This window comes from Notolepis coatsorum, assembly GCF_963971535.1.
Source record: "Notolepis coatsorum genome assembly, chromosome: 5".
In the NCBI taxonomy this organism is placed as follows: Eukaryota; Metazoa; Chordata; class Actinopteri; order Aulopiformes; family Paralepididae; genus Notolepis; species Notolepis coatsorum.
Window position 1 is genome coordinate 58,353,917 of NC_140169.1, and position 21,914 is coordinate 58,375,830.

Genomic DNA, 21,914 nt, shown 5'->3' on the forward strand with positions numbered 1-21,914 from the left:
ACAATAATGTTTATATACCAAGCAAAGCAGGAAGTGACGTCATCCACAGGTGTGTTGAGAGTTGCTATAAGGTCGAATTTGACCCAGGAAGTACTTTGATGCCAAGAGTCCACTCTTAAGTCAAAATTACCACAATATAGAAATAATAAATGTAGATATAAAATATATAAACATAAAATTGTTGTTATACTAGAAACAAAAATAACATCTAGTATGTATGGCTAGATAGATACACTCTAATGCCTTATTCATTTTAAATATAAAATATAAAAAATAAATAAATAAAATTATTAAACAAGAAACCCTTGGGTAAATAATTCCGCCCTTTGGCGTAAAGTCAAACTCTTTTTTTGAGCCTCATAATAAAGAGGAAAAAAACTACACCTGTTCGGTGTGTCTAAGGTTATTAGTCTTACGAATGGCTCTTTAAAATAGATCTATAGTCTAATCATTAATACTCCCTTGTATACTTAGATACTTGTTGCTTAAATAACCAGATGCCCTTATTTGTTGGGCTAAATGGATCTTACTCATATTTACTGAACCAGGCTCACCCTCCATACATCATTCTAAAGATACTAAAACATGAACTAATAATCGGCCTTAATGGGAAAGGTATTTAAAGGAAGCAGGTCAAAACGTTCTCTTCATTCATCCCTCTTGGTTCTATACAGTTAAAGAGGTGAATATAATAACACTCCCTTTGCAATAGTAGCTTATGCCTGTCACCTCCCCTGGCGGGCCTATGAACTAACTCTAGACCCATATAACGGAGATCTTTGACAGCATGCTTGCAAGTCTTGAAGTGTCTAGCTACCGCAGATTTGACGTCTGAATTTCTGATTGAACACTTATGTTCACTGATTCTTAATTTGAATGGTCTCGTTGTTTTGCCTACATATGAAAAATCACAAGGACATTTCAGCAGGTATACTATGTTGGAGGAATTGCAGGTAATATGTCCTTTAACCGGTATCCGTTTGCCCGTTTTTGGGTGTGTATAACTTTTGTCTTTGATCATCCCTTGGCAATGTACACAAGATTGACAGGGAAAATTCCCATCTGGGATGTTAGACATAAAGTGAGTCGGTTTTATTATGGGAAAATCCGTTTTCACAAGCAGATTTGAGAGATTCGCTTGTCTTTTGTAGTAGTAATTGGGCGAATGTTGAAACGCTGTTCCGATTAGAGGATCAGACTGTAAAATATGCCAGTATTTATTAACAATGGTACGTATGTCTCTCGTAATCGGGCTGTAAGTAGACACAAAGGCTACTTTATCAGAGTGTACCTTATTCTTCTTAGGGGCCAGTAACGAGGATCTGTCAATCTGCTGAGTTTTGTGCAGGGCCTTAGATGTTAAAATATCACTGTATCCTCTGTCGTGAAAATTCTCCCGTAGGGTTTCGGCTTGGGCCTTGAATCTGACCTCCGTGTCGCAGATTCTCTTGTAACGGAGTATTTGGCTGAAAGGTAGACTATTTTTTAAAGCCGGGGTATGGTAGCTAGAAAAATGGAGAAACGAATTTCTGTCTGTCTCTTTTTAATCATCAATCATCAATCATCAATCGTTAATCTACAAGAGTTGAGATATTCAAGGAAGTCATGAAGCTCAGACGATGTACCTGACCAAATAAAAAATAGGTCATCTACCGTACTTTTCGGACTATAAGCCGCGGCTTTTTCCCCCATTTTTCGACCCTGCGGCTTATATAACAGTGCGGCTTATATGTGGACAAAACCCGAAAATCGAAATATTGCTTTTTTTACTGAGTTGAAATGTTATTTATCTGTTCCCTTATTTGCTAAACTTAATACAAATGAGTTAATTCTTGTTATTTGTCCGACAGTATTGTGTCCCAATGGGAGTCATTCTCTGTAGAGGTGGGAGTCATTCTCTGTAGATGTGGGAGTCATTCTCTGTAGAGGTGGGAACTTAAAGCTCAATATAAGAACGGCCATGCACCACCACCCACAGAATCGAGAAAGAGCAATCAATCTGTCAATCCTTGCCGTGTCCGGGCCGGGTGAGGTTTCCTGTGTTGAGTCAAATTAAGCTGCAGGGTCCACTCCTTACATATGGTAATTAAACATTAAAACACATGCGGCTTATAGTCCAGTGCGGCTTATATATGTACACATCATTCAATTTAGCTGCTGCGGCTTATAGTCAGGTGCGGCTTATAGTGCGAAAAGTACGGTATATAGCGCATGTAGGATTTGACGTGTTTCTCAAACGGGTTATTTTTAAAAACATGTTCTAGTTTAAATTTGGACATAAAAAGATTAGCTAGGTTCACTGCGGCTGGCGAGCCCATGCCGAGTCCTCTGTTCTGCAAATAATATGTATCTTGAAATCTAAAGTAATTCCTCGTAAGCACTAGATCGGCTAGTCTACCTAGCGCGTCTGTGGAGGGGAGTGATTCTGCTCTCGAGTTTAAATAAAAACTCAGTGCGTCTAACGCATCAGCATGTGGAATGCTAGGGTACAGGCTGACTACATCCATGGTAACAAGAAAGTCTGTGGGACTAATATTACAGGCCAGAAGCCCACTCAGGAAGGAAGTAGTGTCTTTTAAATACCCGCGTTGTGAAGAGGCCAGATCCTTAATATGTGCGTCTATATATTGCGAAATTTTCTCTGTGGCAGAGCCTATGCCGGAGACTATCGGTCGACCTGGAGGGTTAACTAGATCCTTGTGGCACGGAGGGTGGACTCTTTTACTACCAAGGTAGAGCTTTAAGTTTTTTCGCAATATTAAGTTGAAAGCCTTTTATGCCAGAGGGATAGTTAACAGAACCCAATATGTTACTAACATAAACGTGCCTGAAAATGTGGTTGTGGATGCAGAAACAGAGCCTGATACCCACTCTTTGCCTACTAGTAAAGTATTTAAGCCACGTAGCTTGTTTGTACCCCATCTTAACCCACCTTCAGTGGATACTTTTTGTAGACTGATACAGAATGAGATCATGAATTTATGTGATACCAGCCACAAGGCCCAGCTTTACCCTAATTTACTGGAATCAGAGTCGAGAGCGCTCAAGGAACTCATGGAAAAAGACGATTTAATTTTTAGAAAAGCTGACAAAGGTGCAGGAATTGTTCTCCAAAATAAGAGTACGTACATGACTGAGATTATGAGACAATTGAACGACATTGAGGTGTATACCCAGTTAAATTCAGATCCAGTGTTCCGATTTTCTACGGAAATTAAAACGGTCCTAAAAAGCCTCAGATTAGCTGAAGTAATCACTGAAAATGAATTTAAATTTATGTTTGTAGAGCACCCAATTACGCCTATCATTTACACCTTACCCAAGATCCACAAGGATCTAGTTAACCCTCCAGGTCGACCGATAGTCTCCGGCATAGGCTCTGCCACAGAGAAAATTTCGCAATATATAGACGCACATATTAAGGATCTGGCCTCTTCACAACGCGGGTACTTAAAAGACACTACTTCCTTCCTGAGTGGGCTTCTGGCCTGTAATATTAGTCCCACAGACTTTCTTGTTACCATGGATGTAGTCAGCCTGTACCCTAGCATTCCACATGCTGATGCGTTAGACGCACTGAGTTTTTATTTAAACTCGAGAGCAGAATCACTCCCCTCCACAGACGCGCTAGTTAGACTAGCCGATCTAGTGCTTATGAGGAATTACTTTAGATTTCAAGATACATATTATTTGCAGAACAGAGGACTCGGCATGGGCTCGCCAGCCGCAGTGAACCTAGCTAATCTTTTTATGTCCAAATTTGAACTAGAACATGTTTTAAAAAATAACCCGTTTGAGAAACACGTCAAATCCTACATGCGCTATATAGATGACCTATTTTTTATTTGGTCAGGTACATCGTCTGAGCTTCATGACTTCCTTGAATATCTCAACTCTTGTAGATTAACGATAAAATTTACTTTGAAGTTCGATTTGCAATCGCTACCCTTTTTGGACGTCTTAATCAACAAAGCCCCAAGTGGGACTTCATTACATACAGAGGTCTTCAAAAAAGAGACAGACAGAAATTCGTTTCTCCATTTTTCTAGCTACCATACCCCGGCTTTAAAAAATAGTCTACCTTTCAGCCAAATACTCCGTTACAAGAGAATCTGCGACACGGAGGTCAGATTCAAGGCCCAAGCCGAAACCCTACGGGAGAATTTTCACGACAGAGGATACAGTGATATTTTAACATCTAAGGCCCTGCACAAAACTCAGCAGATTGACAGATCCTCTTTACTGGCCCCTAAGAAGAATAAGGTACACTCTGATAAAGTAGCCTTTGTGTCTACTTACAGCCCGATTACGAGAGACATACGTACCATTGTTAATAAATACTGGCATATTTTACAGTCTGATCCTCTAATCGGAACGGCGTTTCAACATTCGCCCAATTACTACTACAAAAGACAAGCGAATCTCTCAAATCTGCTTGTGAAAACGGATTTTCCCATAATAAAACCGACTCACTTTATGTCTAACATCCCAGATGGGAATTTTCCCTGTCAATCTTGTGTACATTGCCAAGGGATGATCAAAGACAAAAGTTATACACACCCAAAAACGGGCAAACGGATACCGGTTAAAGGACGTATTACCTGCAATTCCTCCAACATAGTATACCTGCTGAAATGTCCTTGTGATTTTTCATATGTAGGCAAAACAACGAGACCATTCAAATTAAGAATCAGTGAACATAAGTGTTCAATCAGAAATTCAGACGTCAAATCTGCGGTAGCTAGACACTTCAAGACTTGCAAGCATGCTGTCAAAGATCTCCGTTATATGGGTCTAGAGTTAGTTCATAGGCCCGCCAGGGGAGGTGACAGGCATAAGCTACTATTGCAAAGGGAGTGTTATTATATTCACCTCTTTAACTGTATAGAACCAAGAGGGATGAATGAAGAGAACGTTTTGACCTGCTTCCTTTAAATACCTTTCCCATTAAGGCCGATTATTAGTTCATGTTTTAGTATCTTTAGAATGATGTATGGAGGGTGAGCCTGGTTCAGTAAATATGAGTAAGATCCATTTAGCCCAACAAATAAGGGCATCTGGTTATTTAAGCAACAAGTATCTAAGTATACAAGGGAGTATTAATGATTAGACTATAGATCTATTTTAAAGAGCCATTCGTAAGACTAATAACCTTAGACACACCGAACAGGTGTAGTTTTTTTCCTCTTTATTATGAGGCTCAAAAAAAGAGTTTGACTTTACGCCAAAGGGCGGACTTATTTACCCAAGGGTTTCTTGTTTAATAATTTTATTTATTTATTTTTTATATTTTATATTTAAAATGAATAAGGCATTAGAGTGTATCTATCTAGCCATACATACTAGATGTTATTTTTGTTTCTAGTATAACAACAATTTTATGTTTATATATTTTATATCTACATTTATTATTTCTATATTGTGGTAATTTTGACTTAAGAATGGACTCTTGGCATCAAAGTACTTCCTGGGTCAAATTCGACCTTATAGCAACTCTCAACACACCTGTGGATGACGTCACTTCCTGCTTTGCTTGGTATATAAACATTATTGTCGGTGAGAACATTTGCTAGCCATCAACACTGAGGAAGGAACATAAATTGTTCCGAAACATGTTTGTTTCAGGCTGCCATTAAATAATCAAAATATGTGAGTGCTGGTCCAAGCGTATTGCTTTCTTTTTCTGATAATTGGATATATAAAAAGAAAAACTGTACTTTTATAAAAATGTTCATCGTTATATTATTTGTATTAAATTATAATGTAAAATATTGTAAGGAAGGGGCAGGGCTTGATATGTTTTTTTTTTTTTCTTTTTTTTTTTTTACTTCCCCCTGTTCCTTCTCGAACACCTATTGTATGGAAATAGTCTTCGACTATTTACCTTTTTGTTTTTAAACTTGTTTTATGTTTCTACGTTTTGGGACAAATAAAAATCAAATCAAATCAAAAGAGTCACAGTATTCTCATCGACCATGACAATCCACAAAACAAACAGAATTAACCCTTTCCCTGCCGCACTACCAAAACGGTTAACCCTTTCAGTACTGTGACAATTCACAGAAGGTTGTCCGTCAGGTTGTGTGATAGTAAAAGGGTTATTAACCTTCTGTCGTGTGGCAGTGAAAGGGTTAAGAAGAGAAACAGAAAATAGAACGGCGGAACATTTTAGGACAGCGTGTTGTTCAGTCACACCTGGAAAGAGCTGTTGAATCCCGTTCTTCTCTAGTTTCTTCACGAGCTGAGCAGAAAGGCCCTGGTGGTGTTCGGAGACGGGGACCAGGTTGCTTCTGATGTCCCGATGGACCACGTCGGGCTGGGACAGCCACTGGGGCAGGACTCTGTACACCTGGACACACAGAACAAGAACCAGCAGGTGAAACCACCACGTCGGGCTGGGACAGCCACTGGGGCAGGACTCTGTACACCTGGACACACAGAACAAGAACCAGCAGGTGAAACCACCACGTCGGGCTGGGACAGCCACTGGGGCAGGACTCTGTACACCTGGACACACAGAACAAGAACCAGCAGGTGAAACCACCACGTCGGGCTGGGACAGCCACTGGGGCAGGACTCTGTACACCTGGACACACAGAACAACCAGCAGGTGAAACTCAGCACAGGAAGCACCGGACAGCGGACAGCGGACAGGAAGCACCGGACTGGAAGCACCGGACGGCACTCCCAATTCAGCCTTTTTTAATAATATTTTGCCACATGGCCCTTTCCGGGGCAGGACGGCCTTCCCCAGCGTTAGGGTTGGGTACCGTTCACATTTGAACCAATACCGGGACCTGTGAATCGATTCGATACCGGTACCCAACAGTACCTTTTTTCTGTACTTTAGTCTCAAAATGTTATCTACCTACCTCAGTTGTAAGAAATGAGTCCAGGCGGCTTGGCGGCGCAGCGGACAAGGCACTCGTCACCAACGCAAGAGACACTGGTATCGAATCCAGCTGTCAGCGTTGCTTCCGGCTTGGCCGGCCGTCATACTGGCTTGATTGGCAGGGTCAGCGGGAGGGAAGCTGGTGGGTGGGTCTGGGTCGGTGTGGACAGCGACTCCTACAGTTCGGTCGGGGCGCCTGCACAGCGAGGGAAGGATCTAAGAGAGGTAGTGTGATCCTTCCACACGTCACACTCCCCCAGTGAGAGTCCGCGCTGCCAGGTGAAAAAATAAGTGGTGGGCTGGGTACACATGTGTCGGAGGAAGCATGTGATAGTCTCCGCCCTCCCAGACCGACGGTAGGGGGTAGAGTGCGCAACGACCAGGAAGGGGATTGGGAATTGGCATAACGACTAACATTGGGAGGGAGAAAAACGGAAAAAGGAGGAAAAAGATAATAAAAAAGAAATGAGTCCAAACTTCAAATCATTTATTATCATTATTATTTATTTAGAACAATTTGTTAATATATATATAATATTGCAGCGAGCGTTGTCTGCATCTAGCTTTGTAAAGTGTAACCACACTACTTGCGACCGTTTTCGACTTGCCATTCCCCCCCGACTGCTTTGTTGTTGAATCAAGTCAAATCCTAGGTAAGCGTGTATTGTGTGCGCGTGAATGTTGACGTGAACGTGTGCGGCACACTTCATAGGTTTCATTTCGTGGTAAACGAAATGTTGACGTCATCGGAATAAAAAAAATAAAAGATAAATACGAATAATTTCCCCACTCAGCGTGCATTCCAGCAATTCCACAGGCAGGCTGAGGAAGGGCGTCCTGCCCCGAAAAATGGCCGCCGCGTAGGGGTGTAACGATGCATCCATCAATCGAAATGCATCGATTCTAATGTGACGATTCAACTGCATCGATTTGAATATGTTAGAATCGATAGAATATATATATATATTTTTTTTTACTTTTTTTTTTGTGTGTATCGTTTTTATTGGCCTATAGTCCATTCATGCTGAGTGAATCAGTTCCGCCAGCCACGTTTGTGTATTCAACATTTTTGGGGGAATTAACTGATAGAAAATGTATAGAAAATTACACTAATCGAATCGTGGTCAAATGAAGAGATTTCATGATGCATTGAATCGTTGCCTGAATAATCGTAATCGAAATGAATCGTTGTGAGGTTGCATCGCTACACCCCTACCACCGCGTGAACGCGGCCACCTCAGAAGAGCGAGCGGTGTTCCCGTGCAGGTGGTCTGTTACGGTACCTTTGGAACAGGTTTCTTCTCGAATCCCCCGAGTGTCATGAAGGACGTCTGGACGGGGGGCTTCTCTACGTCTCGTTTTGACTCCACTTCCTGTGTTTCAGCCTTCGAACCTTCCGCCGCCACGTCCTCACCGGCACCTGGAAGGCTGTCCGCTAGAGCGGTGAGAGGGGAGAGGTTCAGTCACATGTGTCATTTTGCTAAATTACTTTTATATTGCTACGCTGACTTCCCCAATCCATCATTTCAGTTTGCAATGTAAACCACAAAACTGTATGAATCTTTAAATCCCCAATCCTTGATTTCGTTTTGACCACACCGGCGTGACGTAGATGCTCCACTGAATATGAATTGGAAAACATGGGAAAAAAAGTGACTGAGAACAGCTGGCCCCCTGGGATATACTAGAATAACTAGATGTTGCTTTTTGAAAGCTCTTATCGGAGTGTTTTTGTGTGCGATGTGATTATAGTGACATCATTACCAAACAAACAAAAACAAAACGTTATTAGAATCCATTTAAAAAGGACCATACCAGACTTGTCTGCAAATGACATTTAAGACTTTTTAATACCCTGGTGAATAAACATACACACCTGACTGGTCCTTCGGTTTCAGTTTCTGTTTTGTGTCTTTCTTCTTCTTCTTCTTTGTCACGGTCTTGATCTTGATCTCCTCCTCCTCCTCCTCCTCCTCCTCTTCAGGGCCCACAGCGACAGAGTCCGTCTGAGGTAGTGTTGGTGTCACGCCTTCAGGAACAACCAGAAGAACTCTTAAAAAGTATTCCACTCAAGCTACGTGTGATTGTGAGAGGATGTGAGAACTAGACTCGAGCTACGCGTGTCCCCGATGACATCACTGGTGGTGGGTGTGTCACCGATGCCATCACTAGTGGTGGTGGCTAATATTCAGACATGTTTACAAACTAAATGAACGTGTGTAAAACTGTTTTAGACTTTTGAACGTATGCGAGATTATGTGCAAAATAAAATCAGCATTGTTTTTATTTTTTTGGTGAAGTGCCCCTTTAACCTGGAGCCCTGATGCGACAACAAACACACACCTGGCTGGTCATTCTTCTTCTGTTTCTTTTTTGCATCTTTCTTCTTCTTCTTCTTCTCCTCCTCCTCGGCAGCAACCTCTTGGTCCTCCACTGCGTCGTCAACCTCCACTGCCGCTGGCGTTACGCCCCCTTTCTTCCTCTTCTTCTTCTTCTCCTCGGCAGCAACCTCTTGGTCCTCCACAGCGTCGTCAACCTCCACTGCCGCTGGCGTTACGCCCCCTTTCTTCCTCTTCTTCGGCAGCTTTGGTTCTACGTCGCCGTCCGCTCCGGCTCGTCTCTTCTGGGCCGCCGGTGTCGGTGCCGCTTGGCTCGTCAAGCTCAGTCGCTCCTTGGCCTTGGCCTTCTGCTGCAGCCGGACCAACAGGAGCCGAGCACGGGACTCGCTGTCCGGAGCCGCCTCCTCCTCCTCCCCCTCCTCCCCCAGGTATCTGCAAACGACGACACCACATCCTGCGTTACGTTACGGTGTAATTTACCCCGTCTCTTCTAGGCCCGCCCTCTTTTCTTGATCCTCCAATCGCAAACTTTGAAACTTGATCCGTGATTGGAGGATCAAGAAAAGAAGCTCATTCTTCAGTGAAGTGCATCATATTATTATACAACCTGTTGGTCTAGTAGTCGTCAGCCATCATCATTGGTTGATTCTTATGAGAATAGAATACATGAATGGGGGACAACCGTCACAAACACTGGGGTTTCCCTGGACGGACGCGTCTATTCGAATCCTAACGCATGTATGCTTCCGCGTCGTTGGCGTTTTGCGCTGATTGGCCACTGACGTTTCTGGTCGCGCCAATCGTGTGACGGCAACTTCTTTCGCCGGTTAAGCTTAGGCACTCTTTCGAAGTTGGTTAAGGTTAGAGTTTGTCTTAGAGCAGGGCGATAGAACGCCAGCCCTGATTCCAAACTCTAACCTTAACCAACTTCGAAAGAGTCGCCTAAGCTTAACCAGTGATAAACTAGGCGTTAGGTAGTTTGCGGCTGGTCGAGGCGGAAATGGGGCGCGTCACGCGATTGGGCGCACATGTCACATGACCAGAAACGTCAGTGGCCAGGCAGTGGCGGCTCTGCCACTAGGGGCGCACGGGCGCCGCCCCACCTGCTGTTAAATCAGAGAAGAAGAAAATAAAACTTTTTCGTTTTTTGTTTTATAGCCCTATAAATAATATAAACATGTTTAAAATGAATAATATTTACTCATTTTAAGTATGTTTGTATTTCCAATGCACAATATAACGTTATTATCTAAAATAAAAAAACACTCGTTTTCCTGAGCAGGAAGTGACGTTTTTTTTTTTTTTTTTTGTATTTCTCGGCCCGGGCTAGACGCGATAGCGCTCTGAGTGCGCGTCACAGTTTGATCGCTGTATCCGTCACAGCCAATCAGTGCATAACGCGTTGTGCGTTGAAATATGACTATTATGTTGGAATCCGGGCGCGATTTGAAGCGGTCTAGCCAGTAGCGTCAAGAATTTCTGTAGCCGCATTTCGCGGAGACGCTCTCTGATTGGCCGACGCCAGTATTTTTTTCCGTAGCAGAATTTCACAGAGACGATCTCTGATTGGCCGAATCCAATTTCTAATGTTCCAATTCTAGCTTATTCCTAGGTTGGTGATGCAGGCAGCTGTTTGTCTTAGAGCGTGCCGTGACTGCAAGTTCTTTAGACTGTTAAGCTTAGGCACTCTTTCAAAGTTGGTTAAGGTTAGAGTTTGTCTTAGAGCATGGCGATAGAACGCCAGGTAGTTTGCAGTCTGTTCGAGCGGAAATGGACAAAGGAATGAAGTACTTGTGTTGTGTGGTGCTGCTAACTGCTAACAAGCTAACACTTGGCTAACAAGCTATATGGCGGATGCAGTCTGGACACAGTGGACAGTGGTCTGGAATACATCAACAGTGGATTATACACTACTTTATCAAGGCAAGCCCTCCTGCCCTGGACGTGTCAACTAAACAGTGAGTCTCTCTCTCTCTCTCTCTCTCTCTCTCTCTCTCTCGCTTTTGGATTGAAAATACGTGGATTATGGCTTGTTCAATATCGTCTATGTTTGAATGAATGAATGAATGAGAACTTTATTAACAGATTGCAGAATGGGTACAATACAGTACGGCTCAATACACACAATTGTTAAGGGGATGCAGACCAGAGAAAGACGTTTGTCTTGTTTACATCAGGGTCCCAGATTTTCGATTCATATCGATAGTTTAATAGCTAGCCTTGGCTCGTTTAACAATATGCAAAATATGTGTACAGCCCTGTACTCATACTGAAGTTATTCTTGGTATATAATAGGTCTGATTGTGTAACGAATCGATTCCACGTCGCGCTGTTTGTGAAGGAGAGAGGGAGAGATCTGCGTGTGTTTGGAGACGGAGAAAGTTTTGTTTCTAACTTTTCTATTTATATATTGTGTTTCAAGTTGTGAATTAGACTATACTTTATTTGACTGGTTGTGTGTTGTTGTAGTAACAGCTGAGCGACTGGTTCATAAGAGCCGATTCATTGCCGTGAGCGTGAGTCGAATCGCTCACGTCTTGCCATGAGTCGGTTGCGTGGTACTGTACATGTTTGCAAAATGTTTGGTATAGCGCCCCTAGTGGCGAAGCATCCACGGGCCGCCACTGTGGCCAGGCCAATCAGATCGCACCAGAAACGGCAGTGGCCAATCAGATTAGCAAAACGCGAGAGCATACATGCGTTAGGATTCGAATAGACGCTCCCTGGACACTCTCACTGCGCTTGTAACTGAGGGGTACAATTCCCTGACTGTATTGTTAGATATGATACTTACTACCACTACCTCTTGTACTTTAGACTCTGGCCACCCAGTACTAGGTATAAATAATTATGATAAACACTCCCACCTGATGAAACGGATCCAACACAAATGTACCAAGTCGAAAGTCTGCGTTTAATAATAATACATAGCAAAAGGTATGTACAACGATCACTTAATTACATTTATGATTTGAAATAGTATGCACTTTTATGGCAAATGAGTATTCGTAGGTAGATCAATATCGAATGTCCAATCTCTGATTGCGCAGGAAGCAAATATACAACCTGGAATATTTAGGGAACAATAGCAATGATACTTGAATGATTATATAGCTGGATACACTAGGGGAAGGTTCCGACTGCTTGTAGGACAGCTGGAGGGGGGGGGGGGGTAGAGTCTGGCTGTATCCCGTCTGGCCGAGGGTATCCTGGGAGAGCCCACAGTCGTGCGACCCGGTGCCCAGCGATCCTCGATCCACAGATGAAAGCAGTTGGACTCTCTGTGGCCGGCGTCCTCCGGTCCACGATGGAGAGACGTGAGGCGACCTCGTCGTGTAGAGCGTCTTCTCACCTGTCGTCCTCTCCGGGGGGGGGGTATTTCCAACACACCGCAGTGTTGGCCTTTATCCATAGAATAATCAAAGTACTCAAAGCATAATCCAAGCCGGGGAAGGCTAGCCGTCGTCGGTAGAATAATCCAATATACAGGTCCACTCGCTCTTTGGCCTGGAGCTCCTCGGGTGCAGCTTCACGTGGGGTCAACCACCCTGGATAAGCGTCCAGCTGATGCCCGAAACGATGGGGGTGCTGATTACTATAGAACTCTTACCGCACGAGGCACTACATATGAATAGACTATTATTAGCTTAATAGAATACGTCCAACTCGACGATATAGTGCCAAATATGACTATTCAAATATTAATATACACGATGTCTCAATGCCGATACTGGGCCGAATTGGCCTTACTGCCCACACGTGGTTCGCGGGAGGCTTTTGCGTCTGTCACTCTGTTGGAGGGTAAGGAACTGGACTAAAAGAAAGCTCTACTTTAATAGCGCAGTATATATACGCACTATGAACAAATAGTACCATTAGTGGTGCGGTAGACATATTCCTACGCGGAACTAGGACTTGTCCATACATGTTGAGCGGTACGATTGAACCTGGTCTGAGGGGCATGGCGACCTGGCACCAAGGTCTCGTCCAATGGTAGAATGGAGACTATTATGGGATGTTCAGTAGACTAGAAGGGATATTCAATGCATATTGTACAAGGAATATACAAGGGATATCAGGGGATATACAAATACAATTAAATATATATATATAAATAAATATATATATTCGGTTTAATCTGATCCTTCAGAACAGCCGCCCCCTAATTGGTCCCAACCCAATTAGTTAAACAGAGACAGATTAACCGCACTGTCTACCACTCAAGGGTTCGCTGTAAGGGTCAGTCAACTCACAAAGTCATAGGGTCATGGTCATCATCGATTGTGTCTGGGAGTCGGGGCAGTTCTATGAGCCTCGCCACAGGACGGGTGTAAATGCGCCCCTGGACGAGTACTTCAGCTGCTCGGACCTTGCCATCGGCACCGGTGATCACTTTGCTTACGCGGCCAGCCGGCCACATAGCTCTGGGTAGTGACTGGTCAATAATCATGACGACTGTTCCTTCCGTCAAATTGTCTCTCTCTTTTACCCACTTCTGGCGGGTCTGTAGAGACGGTAGGTAGTGCAGTAGGAAACTGCTCCAAAACTTGTCGGCTAATACTTGGTTGTACCTCCACATTCGTCGGCCGTTCGCTTCTTCAGGCCGGTACATTGTCTGGGGTAACGCGGGATCTAGCCGCCCCATCAGGAGGGTGTTGGGGGTGACTGGGTCGACATCTGCTACATCACTGGAGACGTAACCGAGGGGCTTTGAGTTCAATACTCCCTCAATCTCCGTGAGGACTGTCATTAGGACTTCTTCCGCCACAGTCTGGGCCCCAAGTACTGCGTACAGGGCTGTCTTTATAGAACGTACTTCTCGTTCCCAAGTTCCACCGAAGTGGGGTGCGTTTGGGGGGTTGAATTGGAAGTCAATCTGGGCTGGAGCGAGGTGGGTCTTAAGTTCTGGGCCCATAGCTTGGAAGCTCTCCCTCAGCTCTCTTTCTCCGCCTTTGAAGTTTGTCCCGTGATCGGACAATAATGTAGACGGTTTTCCTTTCCGTGATGTGAATCTTCGGAAGGCCATAAGGAATGAGTCTGCGCTCATGGTCGGAAGGAGCTCGATATGTATCGCTCTGGTGGTCATGCATTTGAATACAATACCCCACCGCTTCTCGGTGCCTCTTCCTTTCTTTATGTGCAGCGGGCCAAAACAGTCCATGCCTGTTGAGTGGAATGGCTTGTCGCCGAGTCGGAGGCGACATGGAGGTAGGTCAGCCATCCGTGGTATGCTGGGCTGCGCGCGGCACTTTCGGCAGTCTAGACAGGTTCGCTGGAAGCGTCGCACCGCCTCTCTTCCTTGAAGTATCCAGTAACGACGTCTGATTTCCGCGAAGACTCTCTCTGCTCCTGCGTGGTGTACATCCTCGTCATATTTCTTTATAATCAGCTCTGTGACCTTGTGTCGGCTGTTCAATACGATCGGGTACTTAATGTCATCCGGTAAATTGGGGGCTCTCCGCAGGCGACCACCCACTCTGATGAGGGTATGTGTGTCACTCTCGGGGGCCAGATGAATCAATCTGCTGTCTGATGGGACGGGCTTTCCTCCCTGTAGACAGTCTAGTTCATCGGGGAACGAGTCTCTCTGGGCTCGTTGCAGTAGAAGCAGTTCTGCTTCCTCGTAGTCAGCTGCTGACATATCAGCGGGGGACTTAATCTCTGGGTGGTGCCGCAGGAATGTCCGTTGCTGCGCACTCTCTATGGTAATGCAATCGTCTATGTTGGGGTCTGCGGAGACAACAGTGCTCAATCCACAGAACATGGGTTTCTTATTCTCAGCCTCCTCGTCACTTGCTTCCCTCGGGGTGGGCGTGGGCCAAACTCCTTCCGGGAGCTTGAGGAATGCTGGTCCGTCACTGTAGATGTTATGACGGGTTAAGTCATCTAGGGACATTCCCCGGGTGATGACGTCAGCTGGGTTGTGTTTTGTATCAACATAGCGCCAGTTTGCTTCTCCGGTTAACTCTCCGGTTAACTCTTGTTAATCTCAGTGACTCTGACTCCCACGAAGACTTTGTATTTGCATGAATCCGATTTGATCCAGGCGAGTACTGTCGTGGAATCTGACCACAGGATTGTTCTATGCACCGGAATGGTGAGCTCACGTTGGATGAGCGTGGCTAGATGCGCTCCTGCGAGGGCTGCGCAGAGCTCTAGACGTGGGATAGACTGTTGCTTGCGTGGGGCTATTCTCGAGCGGGCGAGGATGAATGCTGTGTAGATCTCTCCCCCCTCTTCTTGGGCCCGCAAGTAGGCTACTGATCCGTAGGCGACCTCGGAGGCGTCACTGAAGACGTGTAGATCCATTTTACATGTCTCTGGCCTCACCGTGGGTGGGAAGTAGCTTCGGCGTATATTAACGCCTGGGAGTGAGTGGAGTTCCATCTCCCACTCTCTCCAGGTGGATGCAAGGTGTGCGGGAATGGGGTCGTCCCAGCCCTGGTCCTTGTCCCACAATGCTCGTACAATCATCTTTGCCCTGGTGGTGTACGGTAGTATACATCCTAACGGGTCATATTGTCGGGCGAGTGTTCTGTACACACTCCGTCTGGTGGTCGGTATTGCCGTCGACCTTCCCTGCTCCGTGGTCAGGGGTTTGTGTCTATAGTGGAGCGAATCTGTTTTGAAGCGCCACACTAGTCCTAGTGTCATCTCTTGGGCTTCTCCTGGGATTGTGGCCATCCAGGTCTCGCTGCTCGCTGCCTTGTCCTCGGAGGAGAGGCTGCGGAGTACGTGCGGATCGCTGCTGGCCCACTGCCTGAGATCAAAGCCGCCTTTGATCAGAGAGGCGCGGAGTTTAAGTAGGAGAGCCTCGGCTTCTTCCTGGGTCGAAACGCTTTGTAGACAGTTATCTACGTAGAAGCTGTTCTTCACACTGTTTCGGACCTCTTCGTCCGCTGCTGGGTCCTCTGCGACATGTCTCTGTAGTGCAAATGTAGCACAGCATGGGCTGCATGTAGTTCCGAAAGGGAGGACTTCCCATTGGTAGATGGCTGGGTGCTCATCTCCTGGCCTCTCTCTCCATAGGAACCGCAACAGGGGCTTGTCCTCCTCTACTAATCTCACCTGCAGGAACATCCCTTTGATATCCCCGCTGATAGCCACCTTGTCCTGGCGGAAGCGGAGTAGTACGCCTAGTAGGGAGGGGCCGAGTGTAGGACCGGGCAATAGCTCTTTATTCAGATTTTGGGATCCGATTTGGTAGCTGCAGTTAAACACGATGCGGTCTTTGCCGTTGTGATGAACCTTGTGGTGGGGCACGTACCACGATTCAGTCGTCTGGTCGGCCTCTTTAATGTCAATCTTTGTGACGTGTCCCGCTGTGATGAGCTTCTCAATCTCAGCGCGGTATACACTTTCTTGGGCGGGGTCCTTGGCTAAGCGCCGCTCTGTGTTTAGTAGGTACCGCTCTGTGGCGTCTTTCTTTGCGTGAAAGGTAGGCATCCCTTCCCGCCGCAGGAGTGGCGTGGCGTATCTCAACACGCCGCTGACTGGGACTCTCTTTGTTCCCGTCTCGAGGAGGTTAATGGCGTAGATGTCGTCTTTAGAGCGAATGTCTTTCTTTTCGTTCTTAAAGGGCATTTGTTCTAAGGTCCATAGCCTCTCTACATGCTGCAGGAGTGCGGTGTCTCCCTCTGTGACTCGGGAGTGGAGACAGCTAGTGGCTGTGGTTCGGTTGAGAGATTTGGCGAGTGGGCCTTGGAGAGTCCATCCTAGGCGGGTCTCGACTGCTGCAGGACAGCCTCTGGGTCCGGTATGAACCCGGTCTATCGGGACAATGAGGTCTGCATGGTCGGAGCCTATCAACAGTGTCGGGGTAGCACCGTCTATGAGTGGGATCGGTAGCTTGCGTAGATATACATATTTCTCCATCAGCTTGGCTACGGGGTATGTGTACCGCGAGAGTCCTATTTCTTGGCTGGTGAAAGCGTCTGTAATCCTGTACCGTCGCTCGGGCTGGCCGCTTGCTGCGATAGAGAATGAGACATTCTCGCCCTTTATCGTTTTCAAATCTCTTCTTATTGTCCGAATTGTCATTTGGTTTTCGCTCCCCCGCAGCCCTAGCTGGGCCGCAGCGGACGCGAGCAGAAGGGTCTTCTCTGACCCGTCATCAAGGACGGCGTAAGTGTCCATGACTTTATTCTGGTAGCTCAATGTCACACGGACTACCTTTAAGAGCACTCTGGCTCCGCTGCTGCTGGCGGGGTCGATGTACATGACGCTTGCTTTGCAGCTTGATGGTGCGGGTGGAGGCCGCCGTCTGTTACTGTCGTGGAGTATGTCCAGATGGGCTCCATCGCACCGACTGCACTTTTTCTTTAAGCGGCATTCGGCTGCCATGTGTGATCGCGCACAGCGAAAACAGCGTCTGTTGGACTTTATCCATTGACTCGCTTCCTCCGCATTCATCTTGGGGAATGAGTCACATTGTGACAGCCAGTGTTCTTTCTCACAGTAGGGGCACACTATCTTCCACTTCTCCTTTCTTGAGGGGGTACTGTGGCTCCTACTGCTTGGCACTGACTCCGATTGGTGCATGACAGTCACCGATCTTCTTCCATCATTTAGTCTCCTGGTTCCTTCTCTGGAGCCAGGGGTGCTCCGTCCGAATGTATCTAGCCGTAAGCTGCTGACTTCTCTCGCCAGGAAGTCGGCTAGATCGAGGAGGTTCGGTTCGGGGCCATTAGGGTCTCGGTGGTCTCTCTGCCGCCTAAAGCGCTCCTGTCGGGCGGGCGGTAGCTTCTCCAAGATCCTCTCTACATTTGAGTTGGCGTATAGTTCATGCCTACCCTTTTCCCTCTGCGCTCCCAGCATCCCTACTAGGGACTGCACTCTGATGGACAGGTCGTCCAGTGCTCGATTGTCTGTTGCTGGGGGTAGGCGGTCGATGTGCCTGATCTCCTGGATCACGTAATCCCATATACGTCCATATCTCTGGTCCAACGCTACCAGCGCTGCGGTGTATGGGGTCGTGGAAGTGGCGTAGGCGAGCGCTATGTTGTGCGCGCGGGGTACCTTTAAATGCTTCAGTAGTATCGCGTATTTATGGCGTTCATCAATGACATCCACCAACATTGTCTCCAGACACATGCGGAGCTCCGTATACTGGGCCCGGTTCTCCTGGGTGAAGTCTGGTACCATAGGTGTGCCAATGTATGACGCGGATTGTTGATACATCGGCGAGCGTTGGGGGAGAGGCCTCCTAGGCGAGTCTCCTCCTGCTCCTTGGCGTGGGCTGGTACCGGCTGTGTACCATGGCCCGCTGGTCCAGGTGCTGTTCCTCGGTGCGGGTCGTGCGTCGTGCTCACCCGTGAATAGCGTCGGGGGTCTGTAGCGCAGCTCCGCGGGGGTATAGCCTGGGCTGTACTGGACCTCCTGGTCCGGTAGAGTACTGTGCTGTCGTCGGGCGTGGTTCTCCTCCTCTTCCTCTTCGTCTTCCGTTAGGTCATCCAGGGCTTGTAGTCTCTGATTTAGCCTCTCCGCAGTGTATGCTGCTCCTTCCCGGTGGCTGGGTCTCGCTTGGACCGGTTGGGGAAGGGGGTCTGCGGGGGGTATAAACCTCGTCTGTTGGTCAAGTTCAGGGTCGCTTACTCGGCTAGGGGATGCCGCCCTGGAGTGATGTCTAGACGAGTTCCTGGAGCCTCTGGTGGAGGGAGGGGGTGTTGTCCTTCTGATCAGCTGTTCTATTAGTTGCGCTTGTGCTCTGTCGCGCTCGGCTTCGCGCTTGGTGAGATCCGATTCTCTCTGGGCACCGGTGGCGGCGCGCTGGGCGTCGGCCCGGTCTCTTGCCCTATTCTCTTCCATCTGAATGCGTCTTATTTCCAGGCGTATGTGCTCTTCTTCGCTCCGTTGCTGTATCTGCAATCGATCGCGTTCACCCTGGAGTCTATCGCGTTCAGTAGAGGCTTTCAGGCTGACGAGGAATGCCTGCTGTAGTGTCCTCTCTGCCTCGCTGGGAGAAGACGGTTGTATAGGGGAGCCGTCCCTTGGGGTACTCCGTGCGGAGTCTTGGAGCTCTATCTCCACGGTGCTCTCCTCATCTTCTTCCGTGCCGAGTTCTCTCTCGGTAGTGTTGTCTTCCTCCCGGGACTCGTCGGGGACTACTTCTTCGGTATTGGCGGGGTGTAAAGTCATGTCTGGTTCCCCCTGGTCCCCACCGTGAGCTGGGTCAGTTACGTTAGAACCCATAGGGGCCTCTATGGTCGGGGTAGCCTGGTCGTTAGGGTTAGACATAATTTTACTTTCTAGTTTTACCGCGTTTACTGTTGGTAGAAGACTAGGTTGTTGACTGACAGCGTAGGCCTCTAGGTACTGAGGGAGCTGTCGTTTGCGCCGCGGGCGTTGTTGGTTAGGAGGATCGTTTCGTGGAGTGTTCATCATAGGCCATTTTAATATTAATAACACTATATTAATATTACACTGATTACCCTCCGGCTCGAAGGACCAATTGTAACTGAGGGGTACAATTCCCTGACTGTATTGTTAGATATGATACTTACTACCACTACCTCTTGTACTTTAGACTCTGGCCACCCAGTACTAGGTATAAATAATTATGATAAACACTCCCACCTGATGAAACGGATCCAACACAAATGTACCAAGTCGAAAGTCTGCGTTTAATAATAATACATAGCAAAAGGTATGTACAACGATCACTTAATTACATTTATGATTTGAAATAGTATGCACTTTTATGGCAAATGAGTATTCGTAGGTAGATCAATATCGAATGTCCAATCTCTGATTGCGCAGGAAGCAAATATACAACCTGGAATATTTAGGGAACAATAGCAATGATACTTGAATGATTATATAGCTGGATACACTAGGGGAAGGTTCCGACTGCTTGTAGGACAGCTGGAGGGGGGGGGGGTAGAGTCTGGCTGTATCCCGTCTGGCCGAGGGTATCCTGGGAGAGCCCACAGTCGTGCGACCCGGTGCCCAGCGATCCTCGATCCACAGATGAAAGCAGTTGGACTCTCTGTGGCCGGCGTCCTCCGGTCCACGATGGAGAGACGTGAGGCGACCTCGTCGTGTAGAGCGTCTTCTCACCTGTCGTCCTCTCCGGGGGGGGTATTTCCAACACACCGCAGTGTTGGCCTTTATCCATAGAATAATCAAAGTACTCAAAGCATAATCCAAGCCGGGGAAGGCTAGCCGTCGTCGGTAGAATAATCCAATATACAGGTCCACTCGCTCTTTGGCCTGGAGCTCCTCGGGTGCAGCTTCACGTGGGGTCAACCACCCTGGATAAGCGTCCAGCTGATGCCCGAAACGATGGGGGTGCTGATTACTATAGAACTCTTACCGCACGAGGCACTACATATGAATAGACTATTATTAGCTTAATAGAATACGTCCAACTCGACGATATAGTGCCAAATATGACTATTCAAATATTAATATACACGATGTCTCAATGCCGATACTGGGCCGAATTGGCCTTACTGCCCACACGTGGTTCGCGGGGAGGCTTTTGCGTCTGTCACTCTGTTGGAGGGTAAGGAACTGGACTAAAAGAAAGCTCTACTTTAATAGCGCAGTATATATACGCACTATGAACAAATAGTACCATTAGTGGTGCGGTAGACATATTCCTACGCGGAACTAGGACTTGTCCATACATGTTGAGCGGTACGATTGAACCTGGTCTGAGGGGCATGGCGACCTGGCACCAAGGTCTCGTCCAATGGTAGAATGGAGACTATTATGGGATGTTCAGTAGACTAGAAGGGATATTCAATGCATATTGTACAAGGAATATACAAGGGATATCAGGGGATATACAAATACAATTAAATATATATATATAAATAAATATATATATTCGGTTTAATCTGATCCTTCAGAACAGCGCTCATCTAGTATATTTTTTATTAAACAAATTTAATAACTGTATTTATCAAGTAACAAGTCTGAGTCCTCGTCTGCACCTTCCGAGTCCAAATGCAGTCATTAATGCTCGAGTCCAAGTCGGAGTCATCAGTGCTAAAGTCGAGTCACAAGACCTGAAAATCAGTACAACACTGGCAGTCAGTCACTCCAGTTTAAAGCGTTCTGCGTCCTCGTCCTGTACAACAGTGGTGGTGGTGGTGGTGGTATGGAAATTCATTCAGACCCTACTTCAGTGTCCCCCACTGGATACCATCCCTCCAGTAGCGTTCTGCCAGTGACAACTAGCAGCCTCAATCCAGAGAGAGCCTGCATCATTTAGACTGGAGAGTGGATACCCCTCCTCACCCCTAATTACAGTCAGGTAGTCGATGCACTCCCCTACTTCCAAAAAAAGTTGTTCATGCCATCAAATATTGTGTTGTCCTCCTGGGGCACAGGAATAACGCGAATTCTTATAATAATAATAATAATAATAATAATAATAATAATAATAATAATAATAATAATAATAATAATAATAATAGGTGGCATTCCCCTTTATTGCACATAAGAAAAGTCATAGCCTATTTTGATATTTACTTATTATCTATCTAATTTACTGTGGTCACAGCAGGTAACAGGTGGTGTACATCACACAGTACAAAACAGAAAGATGAAGACTGCCACTGTGTCATATCCATATACATGTTCACTCAGCATTGATTGATTGATTGATAACTTTATTTAACAGATTGCAGAATGGGTACAGTACAGTACACACAATTGTTAGGGGGATGCAGATC

General features: G+C 46.4%; 1 protein-coding gene across 1 annotated transcript in view; it reads right to left on the minus strand.

The window, feature by feature from the left end:
* Positions 1-21,914, minus strand: part of ddx51 (DEAD (Asp-Glu-Ala-Asp) box polypeptide 51) — a 54,172-nt gene that overhangs the window by 32,080 nt on the left and 178 nt on the right. Inside the window, exons 2-5 of the mRNA XM_084315266.1 lie at positions 9,236-9,663; positions 8,769-8,921; positions 8,176-8,327; positions 6,196-6,349 (exon numbers count right to left, since the gene is read on the minus strand). Of these exons, the coding sequence (XP_084171392.1) occupies positions 6,196-6,349; positions 8,176-8,327; positions 8,769-8,921; positions 9,236-9,663 (887 nt within the window). The remainder of the gene's footprint in view (positions 1-6,195; positions 6,350-8,175; positions 8,328-8,768; positions 8,922-9,235; positions 9,664-21,914) is intronic.